Source organism: Fringilla coelebs, assembly GCF_963513975.1.
Source record: "Fringilla coelebs genome assembly, chromosome: 2".
NCBI classification, from domain to species: Eukaryota; Metazoa; Chordata; class Aves; order Passeriformes; family Fringillidae; genus Fringilla; species Fringilla coelebs.
In genome coordinates, this window is record NC_140029.1 from 90891571 (window position 1) to 90919155 (window position 27585).

At 36.5% G+C, this 27585-nt stretch overlaps 1 protein-coding gene across 1 annotated transcript in view; it reads left to right on the top strand.

Moving 5' to 3' along the window:
* Positions 1-27585, top strand: part of SPAG17 (sperm associated antigen 17) — a gene marked incomplete at both ends in the record, with an annotated part of 83981 nt that overhangs the window by 25720 nt on the left and 30676 nt on the right. Inside the window, 17 exons of the mRNA XM_084201052.1 lie at positions 686-880; positions 3232-3413; positions 6323-6478; positions 7070-7151; positions 8113-8231; positions 9126-9263; positions 9347-9460; positions 10889-11039; positions 12713-12943; positions 14945-15033; positions 15696-15812; positions 17395-17549; positions 22109-22254; positions 23828-23910; positions 25389-25469; positions 26722-26833; positions 27370-27495. Coding sequence (XP_084057178.1) covers positions 686-880; positions 3232-3413; positions 6323-6478; positions 7070-7151; positions 8113-8231; positions 9126-9263; positions 9347-9460; positions 10889-11039; positions 12713-12943; positions 14945-15033; positions 15696-15812; positions 17395-17549; positions 22109-22254; positions 23828-23910; positions 25389-25469; positions 26722-26833; positions 27370-27495 — 2277 coding nt within the window. The remainder of the gene's footprint in view (positions 1-685; positions 881-3231; positions 3414-6322; positions 6479-7069; positions 7152-8112; positions 8232-9125; positions 9264-9346; positions 9461-10888; positions 11040-12712; positions 12944-14944; positions 15034-15695; positions 15813-17394; positions 17550-22108; positions 22255-23827; positions 23911-25388; positions 25470-26721; positions 26834-27369; positions 27496-27585) is intronic.

Genomic DNA, 27585 nt, shown 5'->3' on the forward strand with positions numbered 1-27585 from the left:
GCATATTTCTACATAACTGATAAGCCCAAATAGAACAGGCACACAATGAAACTCCTCATCTATGTTTTAATATGAATTTGGATATGCCCCTGCCACCTAAAAGGACTAGTGTGAGCTGCTATTACCAGCTGAGGATTTTGCCAAGGATTACATCTAGTGAACATGAACCTGCTGGGTAGGGAGGAGTCAGCAGTGAGTCAGCTGATACCTGCAGCTAATCCTTTGAAATTATTATGATTTGGGCAATCTTTCATATAAGATACAGTAACTTACTCTTTGTATGCTCCATGTCCAGCTTTATGCAGGATGAAATAGGATGGTTTAAACTACCATTAAAGCAGGTGGATATGTCCTGACGCTAAACTCCTTTGAGAGGAGCAATTACAGAAATACTGCTACAACATTCTGATTATAATCAGCTTCTGCAGTTTTTCTCCTGGTCTTTCTCCGAACAATTATTACTTCTGACTTGTATTCTTCCTGCTGTGTTCTAGGGGGTTTGGTGCAGAAGACCTGAGTCTTATGCACATAATTTTGAATTTATATGTAATTTTCCCATTGAGAGTATAAAAGAACTGTTTCTCTAACCTTCATTTGCATAACCCCATATAGTCAAGTAAAAAATTTATTTTGTTTAGCTGATGAATGTTCTGACTCCAATTTGTTTTTGTTGTGTTTTGAACAGATGATGAACCAGATGATGGTGCTCATTATTACTTTATCATTGTGGGTTTCCCCAATCTTCAGTTGTTGCCTATCTTGATTGACCTTGGGATTAACATTTCAAGTGTAATTCAAATTTCTTCTGAAAATTACAAGCCATTGCAGATATACTTAGAAGCAACTAAACTTGAAAAACAATCTTCAATGTCACTTGAAGGTAATCTGGTCATTAAAAAAATATGTAAAAAGGAGATAATTTTATATCCAGGAAATTACTGTACTGGCTGTGTTTTTCTCCCTCTCTTTGCCTTGTGTTTGTGCTTGCTACCTGTGAGCAGCTGTGTTTGCCAGTGCCAAAGTAGTATTGCCATTGGTTGGCCACCAAACCAAATGGTTTGCCAGTGCAAAAACTGGACACTAGAAAGAGGGACTGACTAAGCAGGCAGAGTTTGCAGCCACAGTAGCCACCAAAGAACGTTTTATCAAATGCATGCTTCTCTGAATTGTTAGGAAGTGTACTGGTAAGCAAACTTGGCTCATTTGGTAATTTCAAGGAAAGTGAACAGTTGGCTGCTTTGGGACTGTGGCCCCAGCCACAGGAGAATATGCCTCAGAATAATGCTCTGTAATTATACTCAGCTCTCCCAAGGCTATTAACATCTTTCTTGAACTGGGATGCTGGTAAGCAGCAAGAATTACATGTGTCATCAGTGATGGCTGGCTATCCTGAGCTGTAGTGACATAGCCAGCAGATCAAGGGAGGCTGTTATTCCCTGCTACTTCGCTGTCATGAGAATAGAATTATGGACTCTACAGTACAAAAAAAAAAACCAATAAACTCTATTCAATCCAGCAAACAGCCTCCCTATAAGGACTGGCTAAAGGGCCTTAAAAGAAGAAAAAGTGGTTGTGATCATGAACGGCCTTTGGAATTTTCAGGCCCCAGAGACAGGGTGAAGGTCTGGAGAAAGTCTCTTGGTGGAAAAGGATTGAGTTAGTGATTCCTTAAACAAACTGGACACACATAAGTCCATGGGACTGATAGGATTGACTCAGGCATACTGAGGGGCTGGCTGTGATGTCACTACAAGGCCACTATTAATTCCTTTTGAGAAAACATGGCAATTGGAAAACGTGCCTGAAAACTGGAGGAAAGCAGCACTCCTATCTTCAGAAATGGCAGGAATGACTCAGGAATGTAAAGGCCACTCAGAATCTTCTCAGTCTCTGGGAAGATGATAGAACAGCTAATCCTGGAAATATTTCCAGGCACATGAAGGACAAAAGGAGTTGGTCATTTAGCATGGATTTGTCAATGGAAGTCGTTCTTAACCAACCTGATAACCTTCTATGACAAAATTACTGTCTTGGTAGAGGAGGAAGAAGCAGTGAATATTGTCTGCCCTGACTCAGTAAGACCTTTGGCACTGTCTTCTCATAAAGAAGCTGGATAAGCAAACACTGAGTTAGATTGAAAAGTGGCTGAATGTCCTGGCCTAGAGGATATCAGAGGGGATTTGTGGTATGAGTCCCACTGAACATCTTTGTTAGAGATCAGGAGAGTTCCCTCAGCAAGTACTCTTATGATACAAAACTGGGAGGAATGGCTGAAACCCACAAAATTGTGCTGGTTTTAAGAGGGACCTCAACAGGATGGAGAAATGGTCTGGCAGGACCCCCTAATATTTGGCAAGGGCTAAATCCTGCACCAGTTCATGGTGGGGGCTGACTGGCTGGAAAGCAGCTCTGCACAGGAGGACTCACAGGTGGTGGCAATAAGCTGAACGTGAGCCAGCTCTGTGCCTTTGTAGCAAACAAGGCTAGTGGTACTCAAGACTGCATCAGGTCAGGGGATTTAAACTTTGTTTTGTGTTCAGCACTGGTGAGGCCATACTTAGAGTTCTGTGTCCAGTTCTGGACTCCTTAGTAAAGGAGATATAAGGAGCTATCAGAGAGAGTCCATCAAATGACCACAAGGGTGTTCAAAGGACTGGAGCATCTCTCATATGAGGAGAGGCTGAAAGAGTTGGGAATATTTACCCTGGAGAAGAAAGAGCCTGGAGAAAACTCATCAATGTGTATAAATGCCTGAAAGGAATGTGGAAAGAAAAGGAAGCCAGGCTCTTTTCAGTGGTGTTCAGTGACAGGACAAGAGGCAATGGCAAAACTGAAACAGGGGGTGTTACCTGAAGACAAAGAAACACTTATTTACTGTGAGGGTGACTGAGTGCTGTCACAGATTGCCCAGAGGTCATGGAGTCTTCATTCTTGAAGGTACTCAAAAGCCATCTGGACATGGTCCTGGGCAGTCTGCTCTTGGTGACCCTGCTTGAGCAGAGGAGTTTTACCAGATGAGCCCCTCAGGTTCCTTTCAAGATCAGTCATTGTACTTGGAATAGAAGATGATGGCAAGATATAAGTGGGGGTATTTTTTAATCCCCAAGTTGGGTGTCAGATATTTGCTGAGACTCTAAGGATGGAAATACTTTAACAATACTTAGAGTGGACTGATACATGATTTGTACCATGACATTGTACCATGATTTGTCAAATACTCATATGTTTTAGATGTAGAAGCAGAGAAAAGAAAGGAAGATGAAGCTAAGAAAGACCTGGAAACATTTTGGAAATTCCTGGAGCCTGTTCTGAACAGTGGAAAGCCTGGATCAAGTCTCTTTGATGTTGCCAGGTTTCATTACGTAGTTAAGGAAAGTGACTTTCCCCCTGATTGGTCAGACAGAGAAATGCTGGTCAGTACATTCTGGTTTTTACAGTGCATGCCATGCTTTAGGGTTTATAACTTTAAGAACACTTTAGGAATTTATTCTCAAGTCTTCTCTGAAACACAACCACAGTAGTTAGTATATTTGTAATCTTAAAAAAAAATTATTTAGTATGTATCCAACAACTTCATTCAGCATCTGTTTACAAAAAGTCCTTTGAATAAAAATGCCTGATTTGGAGTTTCTTAATATTGTAGGCCACAGCAGAGTTGTAAAATAGTTTGAGGTTTTAAAGTTATTGAACATGTTTGCATCTTGTTCGAGAGTCATATGTGTGTATGAAATAACACAGAAGTTATATTTTTGTCCTCATAACATCAGGCCTACTTACTGCACCTCAGAATAGTCACATGAGAAAAAATTAGCTGAATTCAAGAATACCTTTTGATATATGCTGTTGCTTTATCACGCTCAGTACTGCTTCTTTTTGTCCAAAACATGGCTCTAACTTATTATAGCCTGCTGAGTCAGGACTATTACCAGGCACTGAAGGAGAAAGTGAATCATTAGAAATGCTTTCCATCCTAGATTCTCACATATAGGGAAGTAAAAGAGTGCAGTATTTCTCAGTCTACAGTGTCTGCAGTAAATAATACAAACTGCTAAAACAAAATAAGGTAACATGCTATAATTTAACCTACTGTATTTGTAGTCTGTATTATTAGGATTAAAGGACATTCTAGGGTTAAACTACATTCTTCTAACCCTTACTTTAGTATGGTAGATTCAGTATACAAACAACTCACAGTGGATTCCAAAGCATTCACTGAAAATGCCTTAATTGTGGAATGTAGGCTTGCTACTTATAATATTACTTATCATTATACTCTTTATATAACCTTACAGTGCCAAGCCCCTTTTGGGAAAACAGTTTTTATCTTCCCTATAATCACATCTTACAGAGTTTCTACTTTTCACTATCTTGCAAGCTTTCCTTTATTTCAACTATATTATAGTTGAAATAAAGGAAAAACCATCTGTCACTGAAACAGATTTCAAGAGATTGGAGTTACAATTTCATGAGCCCTACTGGAGTTATAATTTCATGAGCCCTACAGAAGAAAGTTTGTAAGTTTTTTAAGAAACAGGTGGGGAGCATATAAGTTCTGAAATCATAAGTTGATAAAGTAAGTCCGTTCTTGTGGACTTTCTGGAGAATCTCTGAGTCCAAGCTCGCTGCATGTCTGAAGTGCAAGACACACATAGAAGGGAAATTCTTGGGGCAAAATGTTAGATATTAATATAAAAATGACAGAGTATTGCATACTGCAAGTAGTCTCTGCTCTCAGATTTGAGATATTTAGAATGGAAAATATTTTTTTAAATATTTACTTTGTTGAAGAGTCACTAATGGTTAGACTTAAAAACTTTTGTTAAAAATCTATGTCCTGAGGAGACACCAGGCAAACTGAATTACAGAATTGTACTTATGCTAAACTTTGCTTGGAACCCATTGAGTAGCAGGGTTTTGTTACTTATGACTTTGTAAAAAATCTTGTTTGCTTTAAAAGACTGCCTTGAAAACACTCCAACATTTTATATAAAACTTTTATGTGCTCTAGTGATACCTTACATATACAAATATATGGATGAAAAGGTGTTATACTAACCCATTCTTCAGAAGAATATTGAACCGGGAAAACAAAGGTGCAAGAATATTAATGAACATTCTGTTTTCACAAATAGGATTTCTTTCCCAAGTGTCTCTTCTAGTCTTTAAATCTTATGAAAATGGAGTCAAGTATTCCATAATTTATCAGTGATTTGTGATTGCCCGTTTCCCAGTGTCATAAAGAGGCGCTGAGTTGAGGAAAGCAGATGTTTAATAATTCTTAAAGGTTTGTTATTTTTCTTAGTGCCTAATGTCAGTTGTGCTTCTTTGCTATGTTCTATTTTAGGAAATCTTAAATTGAGACATTCAATATCGTTAGCCACCTCTTAGAGGCAAACTTCTTAGTACAGGAGACTTGTCCTAAATTCACAAAAGTGAAAAAATCACTCAGAAAAGGGCTTTTTACAGAAATCATCTAAAAGTTATAATAATTCCATCCTTTCCACAGAGTTCAGGATGTACAGGAGAAGAATACATCCATTAAAGCTGCTGAAACTTGAGTGTTTCATGTGGTCTCCTACAGGGTATTGGTATTTGTACAAGAACATTTAATATTTAGAATAGCAGTTGCTATTATTCTTTTTATTCCTCCCAAGCTTTGGTGAAAACCACAGTACATGACCTCAAGAACCATGCCTCTTACCTTGTCAGATTTTTGTGGATACAGCACTCTCCATTTGGACATTTGGGCACTATGCTGACACTCCTTCACCCACAACTGTGGATTTCAGAATGCCATTCTTGAGGCTTTCTTTGTTTTCAAAGGGCAATAGAAAGAAAGAAAATAATATGAGATTATATTAATTAGCCAGCTAGGGGTTTATTTTTTATCCTTCTAGAGCAGGGGAATGATTGAATTTGCAAATATGCTGCAGTAACAATGCACATTGTTCGCTAGTAACAATGTACATACATTACAAAATACTTTAATTTTTCTCTTCCATTCCTTCCCATCCAAAAAAGTTCCATCTGCAAGACAGTAGACCTTGAACAGTTACTGTTAAGACAAGTAAGACTTTATAACAACTAAAGCCCTTTGGCAATATACAGTCCATACTCTGCTGTGGCAGTGTTAAGGCAAATAAAATTAAGGAGGTTTTAGAATAATTCTATAAAACATGCTGAATTGGTGGAGGAAAAAGTCTTTTGGAAAATTTATAAACAGATGTAGATCTGCTGGTTAAAGAGCTAATGACTGCTGTCACTAAGTTACATGACATTTTATACGCACTCTTCATCCTTAGTCTCTGATTTTCTCTCATAGCTTGAATTTGGTACTGTGCTGTTTGAATACATTGCTTGTTTGATGTATGACTGCCTGGACTGGAGAAGACAGCATTGCAACTACTTGGAAAACACCAAATTTATTAATGTGCCTGTGTTATCAGAGAGCAAATCAACACAGCCATCTTCATTTGAGGCAAGGTCCCTTCTCTTCTTGTTGAGAATAACTAATTATAGGGTAGAATTGCCTGTCTTTAATTTTGACTCAAAAGTTCATCTTGGGCCATCACCCTGTGAATATTTTTCAGTGAATGAAAGTTGTATTTTTGTTTTTAGCATTTAAAACCCCAAAAAAAAAAGGAAAAAAATAGCTGAGCATTGAGGAAAAAGAAAAGGGAAATTGCAAGGATCCTATGGGCATAATGTATCATAGGTGCAGAAATTTCTTAAATAGCATCTGATGATACATTCTTGTGCCTGAAAAATCAATATGCCTGCACAGAGCTACTATGCAATGTTGCAGATCTGTGAACTGTCAAAAAAAAAAAGATGATTAGTTCTATGCAAGATCTATTTCCTTACTGTATTTATAGTAGGCAAAATTTAGGTAGTCAGAAGGAAGTAGCTTATTAGAACCTGCACTATGTTCTCACTATCTTGTTCCAATTCAAAGTTTAGCATAGTAGTCTAGGATGAAGCTAAATGAGATTAGGTTCTCCCACCTATTTGTGCAATACCGATTTGTTTTATGGTTTCTGATTTTTTATGTTAACTTTCATTCACTTAGGAGCCACCAGCACCACGGATGTCACCTACAAGGAAAAAAGGGAAACCAGAAGAAATTCTGCCAACAATAATTCTTTCAGAGAGTATGTTTAAACGGTTAAAGCACCCATCTGTAGTTGATCCCTCTGTCAAACCATTCATTCATCTGACAGCACATATCCACAAAATTATTTGTGCAGTTAGCTGAAGATGTTGTGTATCCTGGTGAACACATTGTCGAAGTGTCTCAGTGGTGATAACCAAGTTCTTTAGAAAATCATATTTTCTATCTGTTCCTAGTCAAATTCAGATTTAAAAGATCTCAGTAATTTTGTCCAATCTCTAACTTTGTTAGACTCTTTTTAATAAATATTGTCTGAAGGTTCACAGAATCACAGAATATTTCAAGTTGGAAGGGACCCACAAGGATCACTGAGTCCAACTTAGCCCTGCATAGGACATCGCAGCATGTGCTGAAACCATTTTCCAAATGCTTCTTGAGCTGTCAGGCTTGGTGCTTTCACCCCTTTCCTGTGGAGCCTGTTCCAGTGCCCAACCACCCTCTGGGTGAAAATTTCTCTAGAACCCAACCTAAAACTCCCCTGACTCAAGGTGAGGCCACCCCAGTGCAAAAGCAGAGCAGGACAATTCCCTCCCTTGCCCAGGCTGGCGGATGCTGTGTGTGATGCACCCCAGGACACAGGTGGCCCTCCTGCCTGCCAGGGCATGGCTGGCTTATACTCAATTTTCCATCAAACAGGACCCCTGGGTTGTTTTCTGTGGTGCTGCTCTCTAGCATCTTATTCCCCAGTCTGTCTGTATATCCAGGGTTGCCTCATTCCAGGCATAAAATCCAACACTTCTGGTTTTCAAGCTTCAAAAGGTTGATAATTGTCCAGCCCTCTAATTTGTCAAGGTCTTCTTTGCTCTTCAGGGCCTCCCTGACTCTGGGTGAGTGAACAGCTCCTCCCTGTTTTGCATTATCTGTAAACTTGCAAAACTGACTTGGACTATAAATTGGAATTTCTAAATAAACATATCGTAATGTTTTATCTCTTAATATAGCAGAAGAAACTCCTATTTTAATTCCTTCTGTGGACATGAGGTATTACAATGACTTGCTGAATCAAATTCCTGAGGAGTACTTTTCTGTACCCTTAATGCTGAGCTGCATGTTGGAACAGGTGGGAATGTTCTCTTTTTAGTTTCTGTGGCTGTTTTGGCCTAGACCTAATATAATGAATTGTCCAAGATCAATAAATCCATCTGTTTAAACCTAAAATATGAGACTGTGAATTGAGGCACTGAGAAAGGAGGTTCAATAAAAAGGAGTCAAAACTCCAAACTTTTATTTTCTTTCATGTTGTCCACTTACCCTGTATAAGTATATAGTGTTACACCTTAATTAATTTTTGAAGACTACAAATATAATCAAATTAGGAGAAAGGTGCAATTTCTTATCCAAGTCAATAACAAGTTTTCGTGTCCTTCAGCAGTGTTATTGATACTGAACTTTGGTTAGTTTATTCAGTTCAAAGGTCTTAGGTCAAGCCTAACATAAGAGTATCAATGCTACTGCTAGACAAATCTGACTTCTGTTGAATTCAGGCACAATCTATGATTTAGAAGAGACACACAATATGATTTGAAATCCTTCTTTTAGGAGTAACATTTCAGCATAGTTGTGGGGATTTTTCTTTTTGTAACTTATCTTTTTTTGTAACTTTGAAAATAGACTGGGTAAGAATAAAGTCCAGCACCTATTAGAAAAACAGTTTTTAATTACCTGTGGTCCTTACCAATCCTTAACATTTCAAGTTGCAAATATTTTTCTTCTTATCCTTTCAAAAGCAACTAATAGGGAAAACATTTAATTCTGTTTTCCACAGTCCTTGCTTTGTGCAGCAACTGACTTGGAAAATTGTATTTTTGCTACTCATAGAAAAAAGTTAGGCTTTTCTTCCCTCACACAATTTATGGTTGTGTGCTTAGCTTATAGCAGGATTTGCTTGGTATTTCTGGTAAAGTTAAGCAGCAGTCATAGTGTGATGAAAGCTAACATATACTGTTATTTCCAGGTTATTGCAAGTGAAGAAGACCTTCCACCACCAAGTCTGGTGTCACTAGAGCCTCAGGCAGATGAGCTACATTGTGCCATTGCAGATCATATCATCTCTGTCCTTCCTTCTCTTTACCTTCCTATGAGTGAAAAAAAGGTTTGTGTTGCCTTTCATTCATTTCCTAAAATGACAAATCCCATTATTGGTGTTTAATACCTCTTCCTTTTCTTTGTAAACAGAATCTGTATGACTACTTCTCTCCTAAACACGATGTACAAGAGAGAGTCACCCCTGAGTACCCTCTGTTATTTAACTACCATGATGCCCTGGCTCAGCGGTTGCACCTACTGAAGGTACAGTATAAATATTTCCAAAGTTCACAGGCAATGAATGCTCACTGCACTAGGAGGGGAGGAGGGCTGGTTTTGCTCAACAGGACAGCATATCCTACATCTTTTTTCTGCTGAGCTGGACCCACCAACACATGTTTAGTTTACTTAAGAAGCAATGAGTTACTGATGGAGGGCACCTCACAAACATGGAGCACAAACATACTGATTTCAGTGATCTATTTGCATTATTAATGAGAATGTTTAGCCTTTGGCATGGATGAGAGATATTACAGAACTGTTGATTTGCTGTTAAACACTGATGATACTATGGGAAATGAGTTGCTAACTTGCTAGTGGTGATTTAGCATAGAGATTGGCCTGAATACTAAAATGCTGAGAAGTAGAAGAAAATACATTGCCTTTATTAATGAACACAACAAATGTATTCAGGTTGGCTAAATAGTTGCAGCATAGCATGTAACCAAGATACTGCCACATTCTAACAAAGGCAGAAAGGTTCAGAGACTGCATAGTTTGGGATTACTGCAAAGTAACAGGTCCCAGACTTTCTGAATCAAAAAACCACTATGAATGTCTTGAATTTTTCCAAAGGCAAGGTGTAGTCTTACCATTAAACTTTAAAAATTCACTGAGGATAATAAAAGTGATAATACAGTTCTAGATTTCACAGCTAAGTGTCTGCCTGGCTTCCTCGATTGCAAATTATCTGGGGAATACTTTGACAGCCATTGATTAAAACTATTCAGAAACAACTCAAGTTTGACATATTGGTTGTATTCAAGCAGAGGGAAGGGCTGAGTACTCAACATAAGAGATGGTCTTAGGAGACATAAGCTTGATGTATTTTGTATACATCAAGAGGAAATTCAGGGTATAGCACAATGTTTGAGGAAAGAGTACAGTACAAACATTTGGAATATGCAGTTGAAGAAAAAGGTACCACAAGTGTGTAATACTAAAAAGAGTAAAACTGAAATATACCACTACATCTGAAAAAAAATTCTTGGATATAGAGGGATCCCTCTCATCACAGACTGATCAATAAGTTTATTGATTTTATTACTATAAGTAGTAGCACAGACCAGCAGAAAGATACATGGAAAGTACCTGCTGCCAGTCTGAACAGATCAGTACATATTTCTGTATTTTTAAGTCTAGCTAGCACGGACAAATAATTTCTAACAAATGTCTGTTATTACGCTGTCAGTCATTCTCTTATGTGTCTAATACTTTTCTGCCTACAGTATCTGACACCATGATTCAAAACCACACTGTGGGCACATGTTCAAATATAAGTTTATGTCCAACTGGCTTAAGCACAAGCTAATGTCTTCTGCTGTAGAAAGATTTCTTTATTCAAACATAAGTTTTGGAAAGTCAATAGTGTGAAAGTTTACTTTAACTCTGGTACTTTGATTTTTGTTTCAGGTCCAAGAGAACTTCAATCCAGAAAAGATTGAGCATGAAATGATGGATAAACTGCCTCTTAGAGAACTTATCCATTTCACCCCTCCTTCAACTGAAAACAACACTAAACGCTTGGCCAGAGTTCATGAGCTCATGCATTATTTTACTACTGGTAAAATGATTTTCATTGATATAATTTCCATTCTTTTTATTTCTGGTTGATGATTTTCTCAAATAGCAGGAATTTTGGGGCAAGATTTTAAAGCTGCCAAATAAACCTTTGCAGAATTTCCCATTTTCACATTCTTGCTTATATATAATTATAGCCTACTATACAAGTTAACCCTAACTTCAAACCTCAGTTTCATGGTTAATGGGAACAACTGTATGAGTGTTAAATATTGCATAACTAAGAGCTGGAACTTATTTTGAAAGTACTTTATTTATTTATATTTGCAAACATACAAACACTTAGTAATTCTGAGGGGAAAAAAAAAAGGTAAAAATTGCAATTTTGGTCCTAGAATGTAGAATGCATTTTGAGAGACCCTGATGTAAACTGCATTGATTTATCAACTCACTTTTGGAGGTAAAGCACATGTATCTTAGGTAGGCAGTTTTTATGGAACAATACACGGCTTTCAGAATGTATTCTGAAATACATTGTGTATTGTGTTATTGATATGTAAGCTGTTGGTGTTAATAATGAAGCTACTTTATAACAGTCCCTCTATCAAACCAAAAATACATTCACTTCTCCAACCATAATCACTTCTGCAGTTACCTTTTCTTGGAGTGTGCTTGCCACCATGACATACGCTGGGAAACAATCCCAAAGACTACATAAATACCCTTAGGTAGTATCAAAAGTCTGCTCTAGGTTATTAAGAAATATAAACATCCAAATCCCTTTGGTTACATTCATGTCATCATATAAGACACAGGATTTGAGGGTACTTTCCCAGCTCTTTCATCCTGAATTCGCTGTGTTGAATTAATTTACACTTTGCTGTGCTGTTTCTAGTTGTTGGTATGTACATTTTGGACAGTAAGCCTTTAAAGTATTGCTACAGTCTTCCAGCTGATGGATATTAAATTTGATGATCCTCACTGGGCCATGCTGTATTGCCAGACTCTCCTAACTGGTAACTTAGCTAGTAAATCCTTTGCTTTTATCAAAGGAGATGATTAATTTGAACAGAAGATGAGAGATCCAGCATTCTCAAGATACATGACATGCTTAGGTGCTTAACCACCCTAAAAATAAAACATTTCAAACTGAAGATATTCTTTGTGTGATTTGGGCATTGCATTACCTGTCTTAAACTTCAGTCCTTTGCATGATTATCATTGTTATATGGACACCAATGCATACAAGCATAAACAGGATTTATTATTGCCTTTGCACCTTGCGTACTTCTGCTTAAATTATATGTAAAAGTCTTTCTGAAGAGGAAAAAAATGTTATATTTTTTTGAGAAGTTACAGATAATGGAAACATTTCATGAACTGAAAATAACTAGTTGCTAACTGGCCTGATAAAGTCTACTCGGTATTTTAAAATCAACATCATTTATATAAAGTTAATGAGCCAGAAGGTATTCAGATGTAGGAACCACTTCATTTAAGATGGATTAATAGGTAAGCATATCATTTTGCAATTTGGAAGCATTCAACTTTGAATGCAGCGTAAAATGTAGCCCGCATAAGTTGATCCAGTACCATTAAGGAAATTGCAGTTGGCTTTTGCGGAGTTGCCAAGAACAATACACTTAAATAGTCTTGTATTTATTTTCTGCTGAGCTGTAAGGACGTTTTCAGTTAATGATTGTAATTCTTTTTTAGAACTTCTGAGTTGGGCTGAAGTAGAAAGAGCCTTCAGAGTGTTTACTTTTGAAAGCCTGAAGCTGACTGAGCTAAGTGACTCTGGTTTCCTGGAGAGCTCTGGATCCAGGGTTGGAGGTGATTCTGAAGAGTCTTCTATCCCTTGGGATAATCCAGCCATGTTTGCAAGACAGCTGAGACAACTCTTCCTTATGGAAAAGAAATTTAGTGGGAAATCTCCAAGAAGCTCTGGTAAAAAGCTTTCTGTTTACGTTACTCCTGAAGAATTTGAATCCACTATTTGTCTTACCATATCATTTGCTCTTGCAGGGATGTGATTTTTCTTCCTTGCACAAGTCACCAAATTTTCAAATATTGTATAGCCTCTACATTGAGTACAGGCTATACAATATTTAGAATAAATATTAGAATACTAGAATAAAGACAAGAGTTATTTTGTACTACAGCATTAACAACTGTAGATGATGCAAAATGAATTTTCTCAAGTTCTGTATTTTCTCCTGCAGATTCTAGCATAATGAAAAGTTGTTGGCCTGGTTAAAGGAGATGTGTTGGCCAAAAAGCAACATTAAAATCAAGTTATTATTTTTTCTCGACACAAGAAAAGTAGAAATTAGGTCATTTTAAGCAATTAAACCTTTAGGTTCATGATCACAGAATCATAGAATCATGGTTTAGGTTGGCAGGGACCTCTAAAGGTCATCTGTTCTGATATGCCTGGAATAAACAGAGACATTTTCAACTAGATCAGGTTTCTCAGAGTCCAATCTGACCTCCAGTGCTTGCAGGGATGGAGCATCCCCCACCTTTCTGGGACACCTGTTCCAGTGTTTCACCACCCTTATGATAAGAAATTATTCCTTATACCTAGTCTGAATCTATCCTCCTTTCCTTTAAAACCTTTACCCCTTATCCTGTGACTACAGCTCTTACTAGAAAGTCTCTTTCAAGGCCACAATAATAAGAGCTCCCCAGAGCGTTCTTTTCTCCAGGCTGAACTCCCTAAGCCTGTCTTCACAGGAAAGGTTCTCTGTCTTTGCAATCACCTTCATTGGGTCTGCTCTGGACCATCTTCAACAGGTCCATGTGTTCCCTGTGCTGAGGACCCCAGAACTGGATGCAGTACTTTGTGATATAGTCCATGCTTTCCTAATAGAGATGTCTAAGCAAGCAGCATAGATGGGATCCTTTCCTTAGAAGGCTGGAGCAGACAAAAATGAGTCCTGCTTATCTGCTTTTCTTCTGCATCTAGGGAACATTTTTGGAGTTACTTTATTTTGCTTTTGTACTAGTCATGATATTAAATTTTGCAGTTACAAGCACAACAATATTTCAGCACTTCCACAGCACAAAAGCAAATACCAGGAAGATAAAACATCTACTTTCAGGTTTCTTCAAGCTTCTAAAGGCAGGCAGTACACAGGAGTAATTTCCAAGAGAAGCAGAGCCTAAAGATGCATGTCTGGGAGCTGAGCTGGTTATAAGACACTTACAAACAAATACTTTGTGGTGTATTTTCCACCAGAAAAAGTAATTTTCCTGTACATGTGAATTTTGATCAAATATTAGTGACCTCTGCCCTAACTTAGGGAATAAAGAATTCTATTGAAAGGAATTTTTTAATTAAGAGAATATGGAAGTTAAAGTCCTCATTTGATGCTGTTCATATCAGATGCTCATTGCATCTGATATGAACAGCATGACAGGTCAGATCCTTAGGAGAGCTAATATTCTGTCAGTAGCTTATGGATTTGTAAACCAAATTAATTTAAACTTTTAAACTTGCATTTGTCAAAAATATGTGAAAATACCACAACAATTATTCTTCCCTTTTATTTTAATGCCATCTGTGCAAAGGAATGCTTTTTAAAGTATGAAGAAAAATGGTTCTTTGTTTATGAATCTGGAGGTTACTTCTTCTGGAGGCTACTTCTTTTTAGTGGGCCTGCATGGGTCAGATAGAAAGGATTATTTGAGTGGGTTTTATAAATTCTTCTTATTTTCTTTTAATTTTATGTAATAATCTGGCACTTGTTGACACTGGGTTTTAAAGTGCTCTCTCAGTAAAGAAGCATAGCAGAGCTGATAATGTAATTTTAGGACAAGTGTGAGAAAAGGAATCTTCACTTTGATGTCAATCTCATCAGGGAGACTAAGGAAATTACACTACTCCAACCTTAGTAGAGCTGAAATTTCTGGAACAATTCTTTAAATTCTGCTTGCAATTTGCAGGGTATACTGAAACAAGTGACGAAGATGAAGACGACGATCTGGTTCATCCTCTTTTGAACGCAGAATTGGATCGTCTTAATTCTGAAATGGTAAGTGTGAGAAATGGAATCAACTAAGCTTTATATGAGGCAACAGAAGCTACTGCTCAATGCCAGGCCATGTTACTGGGGATTCCTTTGCAATGCTACATGCAAATGTTAATTCTGTGATGTTTGGAAAGTACTGACATAACTTTTAGGAACTGTGAAATCACTTTCTTTGAATTCCAAGGTGACAGATTTTGATGAAGCTGTTAATGATAATTCTGTGCTGATTTTGCTGAATACCAGGGGTCAAATACAGATGTGAAAGTTTAAAAGAAATTGTCAAACTGTGTCACACTAGAAGACTGTGTAGTTTGGCATCTTCAGAATCACCTGTCTGCCATACATCCCATAATAAACATAGCAATTTTAAAATTACATCATCGGACATGTTTGAATACTCATGATTGCTTACAGAACTCAAAAACATATAAGCTAATAATAAAAGTATTTAGATTATTTTGTCATAAAAAGTCCAAAACCAGACCTGCTTGGGAGTAAATGCATTTTTTATTAAACAGTGCCATATGGGTCTGCACATATGCATCATTATGCAGTTAACTGTGATGCAACATGGGGTGCTGTCTGTTAATCCAACAAGATTACAGTCAATTTAATACTGACACTGAAATGTTGATATTCATTACTTTGATTTGTTGTATTTTGAGGTGAGTCTGGAAAATCATGGCCTAGGACCAAGATTAGAAGAAATAAAAAAGACACAGAAGCGTTGCTTGACAGACTGGAGTTTAGAAGAGCATTTTCAACCACATGTTCTTCATCAGGTATCTTTGAACTGACAATTTCATCTATACAGTTCTCCCTCAGAACCCTATATAAAGTAGTAGTAGGGGAGTTCAGGGTATTTTTCTGCTCAATAATTGATTCAGTTTTCTCTTTCATTTTTATCAAAAATCATTGTGCTTTAGCTACTTTTCAGTTCTTTGTGTGAAATTTGGTTTGTAACGGGCTTTCATTTCCCAGTTTGGCCAAAGTGGAGCTGTCCTATTTGGCAGCAAGTCTCTTAGCTGAAAGTGTGGTGGAGACAAAACCACCTTGCCCTTAGGGGTCATCCTCTGTAGCAGTTTTGAGACTCAGTGCAGTGGATGTGAAAACATACTTTGCAAATGCCTATGCAGTGTATGTTTTAGGGGCAAATAGAAAATTTGGTTGTTACAGTACTTCACTCTTTAAGGGCTAAAAACATAATCTGTAGAAATCTTGCAAGCTAAACACTAAAAACTTACCTTGCAGAAAGACAGAAGGACAAATCTGAAAGATATGCTCAAGTGTAGTTGCCTTGAATTGGGAGGCGTCCTCTTGGGAGGAGTGGATTTTTAGTTCCTGTGCTGCCTTGAGCTTCATAGGTTGTAATTCTTATTTGATCCTGACACATGCTACACATGGGTGAAGGAAATGTTGCCTGGACTTTTGCAGCACCACTTTAGTGTGACAATTTTAAAGTCTGGTCATGCATTTCAGTGCATGGGGAATCCCTTCTTATGCAACATAAATAGCTAATACTACTTCAACTACCAATAATTAGTGAGCCTAGTAAAAATATACTGAAGGAAAATTTTAAAAATAGAATTTTATTGCAGCTGAAAATAACCTTTTGAAAGAAAAGTCATGGCAGACAGGTGAAATCCCAGATGACTGGATAAAAAGAAACATTTTGCACATCTTTAAAAAGTATACAAAGGAGGACCCTGGGATCTACCAATTTAATCAGCCTCACCTCTGTTCCTGGAAAGATCATAGAACAGATCCTTCTAGAACCTTCCGTTGCATAGTTCTGAAAAATAATAATTTATAAGAAGACTTTCTTCTGCCTATGACTATAAAATAAGTTTCAATCTGCAGGCAATATAAATCTTGAAAATGATGGGGCAGTACAGAGCAGAGTGGAATAATGTAGATCACAGTAAATCTCAGAGATGTGCAGGTCATGATAAAGCAAACTGAATACCAAGTAAACTCAACTGAGATAGAAAAAAGTAAATTAGTTTTCTTTTTATCTGGTATATGATAATTCTGGTTTTATTTGCTATTTACTTAAGTATTTTATTATTTAAACGTGTTTAAGTATTTGTTTAATATTTTAATTTATTTGTGTTTTGTGTAGCTGAACTTTTCATTCATGGTTAGTTAGAAGGTGGAGCATAGTTGGTATCTCTTCTCAACATAAATAGCAATGCAGTTTCAGTTTCCACCTACCTAACAATTCAGGTTGCTGGAATCCAAATGCTTTGGGTACATCTTGCAGGAGAGTGTTCTGGAGCACCTGTTGCTCAAAGCTGTGCTATGTAGCCTCTGAAAATGTTACCATCTGCAGGAAGGATGTACCTTTATTTCTGTCCTTTCCAGGTTCTTCATACAGCATCCCAAGAATACAGATGTATTGATTCCTTTTATCATACCCAAGATAACTCTTTACTCATGGTTTTTCACAATCCCATGAATCAACATCGTCTGAGCCAAGAGACTTGGAATATTGCTCTGCACTCTAATGTGGGATTCAGGTGATGGATTTTATCTTCCCTGTCTCTTTCACAGTCATTTTTAATTAAAGCCTCCATGGGTGTGCTTAGGGCAAAGCTTTGAAATTAAGATATGGCTGTGTGACACATTTATGAGAAAGAAAGTCATGTGAGTCAAAACCAATGCTGTATCAAAAGAATTCTGTTAAACTTTTCTGAGTGAGAATAATGAAGAGTGTAGCTCCTTATCATCAAGTATAAAAATGTAAATAGTGTACACATACATACAAAATTATATTAGAAATGCCACATCAAGAAAATTGTAGGACATTTCAGGTGAAGAATGTTAAAAAAAGAATTCTGTCTAAGTACATACCTATCAGGTTTTTCTATTATATATATATATAGTAGAAACTTAATCACTCACAGAAATTGAGTGATTTGGTGGGAATATTTTTTGAGAAAAGTTTGAATCCCTTTGTTAATATTAGAATTTTTTTTTTCCCACAGAATAACATATTCTTCTTAATTCCTTATGAATACCTGCTCACCAGTTAAAGGTGTGCAAGTGGTTGATAGCTTTGTTAGTGGACCTATTTATTTTGGAACACATTTTTGCACCAAAGCAGTGATATAAATGATGATGTAGATGCAACTACTATTCCAAATAATGGAGTGAAAATAGAATAAATGTCCATGTACTGATATGCAAAAATGTTAAAATGCCATGGAGAGACAGCTGAGGTATCTTTAACAATGTCACTCTGGTGCTCTATGAATTAATTAGATTTATCAAATAAAATTTCAAACAAATTATATAAAAGTACCTCCCCCCCCCCATTTGTCTGCAGGTATCCTTTTCTGAGTGTAGTGCCTCATTTATCGTATTATGGGAATTTTTATAATAAACTTTTGTTGATACCTCTATATATTTGAACAGGTTTGAATACTAAATAGGGAAAATGTGCCTTCCTGAAACTGTATTTTGTATTGTATTTTGTATCTTTGCTCTCAGTCAAGGAACTCTCTGTAGGTCCATCTCAGCTTTCCAGGCATTTGGACTTAAATTATTTGCCATGAAAACAGACTGTTGTGATTAGCAGTGAATAGGACCAGAGCCATAAGATAGTTACCAGCAGAAATTCAAAGTTCCTTGGAGAAAATGCTGGCTGTTTTGTTGGGAAGATCCACTAAATATGTGGTCAGTGGTTTTGCATTTATATAGCAAGAAAATCTTCCCCAAAAGATAAGGGAAAGCTGGGTCTTGGATTCAGACAGACCCAAGCATAGGGTCAGTGGTCTCAAGGGCTGTTACACAGCAGTCTGTTGGCAGCCAGAGCTCTTTACTCTGCCAGCAGTTCTTACACTTCTTTGTGACACTGGACTTCAGCTGCCTGATTCAAGTTTCCTTAACATAAACCATTGGTGCCACAAAACAGCTGCATTTGGATTGGTGCATTTGGGTTTTCTGGGCAGAGTTGACACATATGACATGAGACCCAGAGGAGACTCATACACTTTTGGAACAAACAGCAGAGAGCAGGTCACACACCCCAGAACATCTAAAGTGTCACCTGGTGTTTGCATACGCCGAGTAACGCCTCATGCCAACAGCATATGGGTGCTGTAGAAGCAGAGGGAGGTACCAGACTTCCTCAGGAAGCATTTGTCCCTGAAACAGCCAATGTTCATCTCTGGGCTTGTAAAACCTCTGATTGGCTTGCCACCTTGAAAGGGCATTCATTGAAATAGATCAAGAGCAACTGAGAGATGGGAAAGGCTCTTGATAACTGCTCAAAAGAAAAGCTGCTAATTTTGCATCTAAAGGAGAAATTATGCATTTTATCTGCATTATAGTTCGTTTGAGGATGAAATATCTGTGTGCTTTCTACTTCTTACTCTTCCACATTGCCCGGAAACAAGGCTTAGACGTTAGAGATAACTTCTGCTTAGGGCATGCCTGCTTTGTCCAGTAACATTTCAACAGGTTCTGTTTCAAAGCAGCAAGGAGTTCCTAAAGAAAATGGCATGAACGCTGACAAGATGGTTTGGCTTTGCTCTTGTTTCCTAGAGATATTCAACATCACTGCTATATATGCTACTTAGAAATTTTGAAGAGCTATAGGTCCTCTTTTGCTTCTGATGCCTGCCTATACTCTGCAAAATAATCAGCATATTTTCAGACTTTATTCAGCCTTACTTCTAAAGATCATTTCAGATTTCCAGACAAAGTATCATAAATATTTGCTAGTGTATGTTTCCAAGCAACATAACACTTCTGTGCAAGACACTCATTAAATACCTGGAGTGCTTCAAGCTATTGCCTGCAGTTAGCTTCTGGGTTGCCAGAAATGGGCACAAACTCTGCTTATTAATTAAGAGTAGTATAACTTGTTTTTACCTTTGTATAAAATAAGCGATTCTGGATGAGTTTAGTAACAATTTATTGATTTTGATTTTATTAAAATTGCTATCATTCTAACTTTCAGTATAGCTTGAAGAGCCACATTTTCATCACAGAAGAGTTACAAATGCGCAATAGATGCAGCGCTTGACAATTTCTCTGATAAGAGTTCTCTATCTGTGTTCACTTGTTACTTCTTTATTGGGACAGTTTATAGACTACAGACCATCTTTGTAGAGTGACAGCTTATAGTTGCTGTCTGGAATATAAATCTGTTATCTGCTAATCAGTTGGTTACAGAATCACAGAATAATTTCATTTTGATTACAGCAAGTCCTGTTACAGCAAATTCTCATGCAAAGAGAAAATAAAATTTCTGATGTTGCAGCAGCTTTTGCTCCTGGAGATCCCAGTTACCTTCCTTCTTTTTTATGGCTATGAGGTCCTGTAGTTCATGTAAAACATCCAAAAATTCAGAAATTATACTGTTTAAAGGGTAGGCAGCAGGAGTCTGCATGTGAAATCTAATGGATGCCACTGAGTAAGGGAATCCAAAGGCATGGGCACATGTACCTCCAATGATAAGTGTGTATATAAAACATTTTAATTCTGATTAGAATAAGTGGTCGCTCTATCAGGAAGCCAAATGAATTCAGGCATTATCAAAACCATTATTTTGCTCAAAGTTAATCTTAATGACATTTGTTTATAGTTTCATAGTAAACACATTACACAAGTTACTGGAAAAGAATAATCCTTTCTGAGAAATGCTTCTGAGTCAGACATTGGCAGTAGTGACATCAGAATACATATTAATAGAATGTGTATTTTAGACTTTGAATGACTGTTTCATTGGCCTAAAATATTTTCCACACGAATAGTCTCTTTTTTATTTATAACATATATTCATCTTCAAGTTATTCCAATACTGGCAACTCTATGTTCCAGACTAGTTCTGCCTTTTGTTTTCAACACCATAGGTTTTTATAGCTTGTGCACTTTTCTTCAGATACAAACAGAATAACCTTCTCCCTGCTGAGTATATATATGACCAAGAGTTTCTCCAGGCAAGTTTCCCAAAGCAGACTCCACCTACATTGCAGAAGCTGGGAGAGTCTTATATATGTTGAAGCTGTACCTGAACTGTATATGCCAGCCTGTGTGCATGACCTACAGATTAATTCTCTTGGACAGACTGCTGCAATAAGAACTTTAAAATTGATATGAGGTCAATAATTGATTGTATTGTCTGCATGTTCATACCCAAAAGCCTCTACTCCACAAGGAATTTTTGAATACAATTGAATAATTTTGAACTTGTAAATACAAAATATCATGAAGATATTATATATACTCAGCAAGTGAATCTGATGCATTCTTCAAAAGCTCCTTTCAATTTTGCACACATGAAGAATTTTACTTTCAAGAATTGTGATAAAACTCCGAATGAGGGGTTGAGTGGCAGTTGCATCTAAGATTTGCAGGCTTCCTCCTTTCTTGAAAGCAGTTGTTTACAGTGAGCTACTTTAGCAGTCATTTCAGACACCTTTGGAAGATGAGACAATGCAAGTGCAGATGCCAGCAGCAAACTCTGGATCAGTTTGTCTTTCAGTTCTCACTTCAACTTAAATGTGACCCGTGAATATTTAATTCACAGCAGTTTATGGTACACTGATTCTCTCATCTGGATTTGGATGACAATTTTCAAACACCTTTCTTGTCACACCAATAAAGAAGAGCTTGCATTATATAAAATAGTACTTCAGTTTCTGAATAAACAAGTAAAGCATATTTTAAAAATCAACATCAATCAAAAGCAACTAAGAAAATAAGTCATTCAGTGGCAAAACAGTTAGGATGACAATGAGTTTGTACCTGTAGGAACAGAATGTCTTAAGTTTTCTGATTTCCTGGATTTTTCTTTAGCAGGTGTTCTTTGGCAGACAAGTTTCTTACATTTCTTTGCAGAAAAGATAATCAGAATTCCAAATGTAACATGTACTAAGCAAATACCAAACAAGCAAAAGTACTAGTTCCTGTAAAAACTGAGAGAAATCCTTTCAAATACAAGTCTTGCCTCAAAGATTATAGAATAATAATTGGATAAGAAACTGAGAAGCCAAGTGATCTTGTTTGACTTGAAATCATATTAGTGAATACTGTATTGTATTATATAGAGGGATATTCTGCTTTTCAGGAACTATCTTGAGCTGGTGGCCAACTTAATTGAAGACTGGGTGAAAGAGGAAGAAGCTAAATACCAAAAAGAGAGGATGGGTAAGGAAATAAAGTCTTTTAAATTGGAAAAGGCCATGGCAGAAGGACCTCTAGGACTGTCTGTCAGTGCTGTCAAAAAAACTAGCTTTACTTAGCCAAAAGTGGGTATCTTTTTGTTGTATTCTAGGAAATTAATTTTTCACTCTAAGTGCTGAGACACAGATTTTTTCAGAGCAAAACTGGATATGTTTTTTCATAGGATGACACTGTTTTGACATCTATATAGGCATAAATATGTTTTGGAATTAATTAAATGTATATATTTATATATTCTGCATCTTTCTCTGTTCTGAAAACTGACAGCTTTAGTATGAATTTACATTTTCGATAGCTGTGCTTATCTAATGAGATTAAGGATTACATACAAGTATGTATCTGTTCAGATGACTGAACATATGAAGAGGTGAGTAGAAGTTAAAGCTGGCAACGTGGTTCAGGAAAATTCCTTTTTAAAGGGCAGGATAAAGGCTGGAAGTCAGAAGCTGTGGGCTGGAAGCTAAAACTGGAAACTTGAATTGACAAGACTGCAGAGCAAATTTGAATTACGAGCAACATTTTGGGTAGTGAAAATTGTAAGCAGTTCATACAATAACTGTTCAGCAGGCAGCAGAATCTGAAAACCCCTATTGACAAAAAAGAACTTCTGTCAAAATTTTCTACTTGTATATTTAAATGGTATTAACAATGATTTGTTTATGCTTAACCTTTGCTTTCTTACCTTTCTTGAGAATGCACTTTGAAACCTCCCAGGACTAGCAGTTAGCATTTACAAAAATAGAAACATTACTCCTCAACTCAGTTAACACCTCTGATTATAGTTTGGAAACTAAAAGTACAGTTATGACTACTAAATCATAATTTGTACATATCTAGCTGTCACAGGAGCTAGACTGAATCTTGCCCATGTGGTGCCTCATGACAGTTGTGATTCATAGAGTACTTGCTGAAAGGACATAATCACCTCTGGCTGGAACACGCAGATGGGCAACTGTATTCCTAGGTGTTTTCAATTTCACTGACACTGCAATTTCTACTTTATCATATAAAGTCATTTAACTAGAAGTTTCTGATAGTGTTAATTTAATTGAGTTTAAATTACCTTTTCTAGAAGGTAAATATGGGGTATCCAAGCGTAGTATAAAACTACACTTATAGAAGATACTCTTTTCATAAGTCATAGATGCTATAAAGCTGTAATAGTAAATGAAGGATATGGTGAGTGTTTCTTTAGTGAAGCTTTGAAGATTCAGATAGCATTTACTTAGGATTTTTTTGTCCTGAAAGGTTGTAATGTCTATGACCCTGGTATTGAGCTTGTTCTGGCTCAGTTAAAAGCAAACAGTGCCAGAGCAAAGCCTTCAATAGCAAGAAGCAGAGAGCCAGTCTTTACACACATTGTTGATATATTATTTACTGTATTTTGTCCCCAGTTATGAGAATCAAGTTTCTCCTAACCTAAACATACTTTCTATTTTATTTCTAAAAATATTTAAAGTTTGCTTTATTGTGCTATTATGCTTTCCCTATTTTAAAATATACTTTTTTATTTACTTGCACATCTTTTTTTTCCCCATTTTTAAAAACTATTCAATTTTCCTGTATTTATAACCTCGCTTTTTCTCCCTTTCACTTTTAAAAGGCAGCATGACCGAACCTGAGAATGTAATAGAGTCTCAAGCCAAGAATGAAGAAAGTCCCATTATCAGAGAAGATTCTCTAAAGGTGAGGCAAAAATATTTATGTTTCTGAAATGGACTAGATAGCACTGCTTTCTTAGAAAGGTAAGCCTTTGTTCTGTACATGGGCTTGACTGAATCCTCTTAGTTTTTCTGCTCTTTGTTATTTTTTGTATATGTTATTTTCTTTAATTTTTTCCTTAATGATTGTGAGTCATGTTATGTTGTTTTCTTAAAAGAAGACTATTTGGAGTTAGACTAGGCATTCCAAAGTAATTTATAGTTGCAATACTAGGAAGTGAAAGTTATGAATAATATCCTACTATTTACTGAAGTTTTCTGATTTTAAAAGTATGAAAAGATAAGATCTAAGATCCAGATTAATGGAAATACTTGTGTACGCCACTGTATTTTCACTGTCTACAGCTCTTTGAAATTAGGGAATGTCAATATGGTACCTCAGAGTTCCCTTATGTCAGAGAATCCCATTTTATAGATGGATCCATGGCCATTCACTATAAATTAATTGAATTTCCCAGCTTTTCACAATAAATTTCTGGCTGAAGTAGGGAATAGGCATACCGTTGTTTTGGTCATAGCATTGGTACTATCCATTAATCTGCACAAAGCTAGTTTTACTGGTATTGTATTCTGCTTTTTTTTTTTTTTTGACTCCTCAAAGACATATTATGTCTCGTCTTCCTCACAGTGTACAATGCTGTACAATTGTACAATGTGCAATTCAAGTCCTGATATGGAATGTAGACAGGAAATGAGGTTGACTGTCACAGCTCAATCGAGGCTAATGCCTGACTTGTGACTCTCCATGCTTGCCATTTCTTCCCCAGAAACACTTCTCCTTCAATATGTTTATAAAGTGCTAAAAAACCCTAAATACTCCAGAAAATCTCAAATGTCTTCCTAATGCAAGCTGATAATGTTGGCATTGACAAGTCATTCCTCTTTCTGTAAAAAAATAAAATCATTTTATCTCACAGTTGCATTTGGGGAATAAGCCAATACTAATGATGCATTGTGGTTTGGTGGTAAACATTGTGGAAAAGTATTCAATAAAATCATTTTCCTGTGACTGATTGTGTAAGATATGAATGATCACCTGATTCATTTCCTGTGGTCAACAATGGTTGCTGTTGTAGATTGAATGAATCACTAATTTTATCCAAAATTTGGTGTGTAATATTGTGACACTTTTGACACGTTTGGAAACGTGTTTTAGCTTAGAGCTTTGATTCCTTTGGTTTTGTTTGCTTCTACTCTTTTCAGCATGCACATATGAAATATCTCGTAGTAAAAGATAAACACAGTGTGTATAATTCCTAATGTTGAATGTAGGCTTGGAAGATTGAGCAGGACCGATTACGAGAGGAAGAAGAAAAAGAAAAGGAAGAACAAGAAAGGGAAGAAAAATTGCAAAGTAAAAGGAGAAGCCAGGATTTAAAAGGAAGTAAAGACGGAAGTAGAAGAGGAAGTAAACAATCAAACAGAAGACATTCTGAAGAAAAGCATCAAAATGAGTCAGCAAAAGCCACTGAACTTGAGGGGGATCATAGCATTCCAGAAACATGTTCTGAGAAAGATTATAAGGTAAGGAGTTGTATTATCATACCACATTAGAAAAGTGTTAACTATATACAGAGTCAAGATTACAACAGAGCTATTATCTATTGTGAAATTTGAGTTCAGGGCAAATTAAGCCTAATTGGGTCTTGCTACCTCTGTTGTTTTAGCAGCAGATCCTTTTCTAAAAGTTTTAAAAAGTAGTTCTTGATGTTCAAGATTATTTTACACCAGATTATTTAATTTTTTTTAGTGTAATATGACATGAATGCAAATGTAACTTGATCATGTTGAGATTTTTGTGGGAGAGGATAGGAAAGGGGAGCATAAGAAGTTGTCCCATCTTCCATAGTAAGGAACTACTAGACCTAGTTGAAATTTTGACTGCCTACACTGGAAATCACCATTTCTTACATTTCCTCTTTCAAAATTCATGTTCTTGAAGTGCCCTAATCTAAAATACATATTTTTCTCATATTTCATAAAGTAACTCCATTGGCATGTGTGCCACAGCAAATGTAGAGCTCAGCTCACTCTTGGAGATTAAGGCACATGAAATCTAAACTGTAATTGTGCTTCATGTCCCTAGCAATCCTGGGAACTCATGTCTAGACAATTCAGCTCTCCTTTGGACACATGGACACAGCAACTCTCGTTTTTCTGCCTGTTGCACTAACAGAGGGAGCTCTTCACTAGTTTTATTTAGTTTTTCAGCAGTTTGCACCATCTTATATTTGTAGAGTCTATCTTGCATCCAAAACGTGCACACATCAATGTAATTCAGTCTAAATTTGCTTAGGTACAGACTTCAAACTCAGAAATAGATGGCATTTCAGTCTGAAATTACGGTCACGTAATTTTTTCCATCTTGTAGCACTCTGGAAGGCATAGCAATCTAATTAGATTTACAGTATCTGAATTCCAAAACCTAGAGGGTAGAAAGCTGAATCTTTACCTGACCTTTATGTGATCCCATGGCATTGTACTTGATCACAACTTCTCTTTCACACTGTATGTTAACCCACTGGTATGCTTGCTACTCTTCAGTTTCCATGATGGTTTTCACATGTAACAAGTTACCTCAGTTAGTAACTGGGAAATTATTTGGATATGACTATAGCATGCTAGATATTTGCTCAAGGTTTTTTTATATTAGTTCAATAGCTAAGCAAAAGATGTTGAGCAGTACAATGTGATCCTGATGGTCTGTCCTTCATTTACCTTTTTCATGTGTACTGCCTTTCTCATTTACTGATAATTTAAATCTTGTTTTTTCCAGTTTCATGGCTACAATACAGGGGAGGATATCATTCAAGTATCAGGAACAAATCAATATCTTTTCCCATCCGATGGAGGGCAGATTCAAGTAGAGAAGATAGCGTTTGCAAAAAGTGATTCTTTTTTTCTTTATGCTTTGCTTTGACTCAGTGCTAACTAATTGAATAATTTCTTAAACCATAAATGCTTTTTCATATCTCAGCAGTAAAAATTCATTTAAAGAAATTCCGTATTAGGCTCTATCACCTCTAATCTTTACAGTTACCTGTAATATGTTAACAGTTGATAGGTAAATGAAGTACCAGAAAGCTAGAAATGCAGAAAAATCAATTCATATTTATTTGTTCAATGGCAACTGATGCATCATATTTCCAGGATGTTCAAATTATTTTTCCAGTCAAATGCAATATATCTAAACCACAGAGTCTTCTGCAGACTCTCAGATTTAATTATCAGGAAGTTTTGAAATATTTAGTCTAACTCAGATAACCTTAATTTTGTTGCCTTGGTTTTCTACTACATGATTCAGTACAGTTATGAGCAATTTTCTTTTTTTGAGTGCTTTAAAGTAGCAGATGCACCATTTATATGGGTGCAAATAAGTTCTGAAGCCTAGTGGAAGCAATAATAGTATTCTATTGCTTTACAGAAACTTTGATAAAGGTGAAAGTAATGAAAGACAAGCACAATTTCTTCGTTCATGTCACAGACCCCAAGGAAAACTTCAAAGAAGTTGAAGAGCAAGAAATTAATGAAGAACAGCAAATTACATCAGGTCAGTGGATTGATGTCACTGATATAAAGAATTAATAGTTTCACTTATTTAATAATTGGATGCAAAACTTACCAGCTAACAGAAAATAGA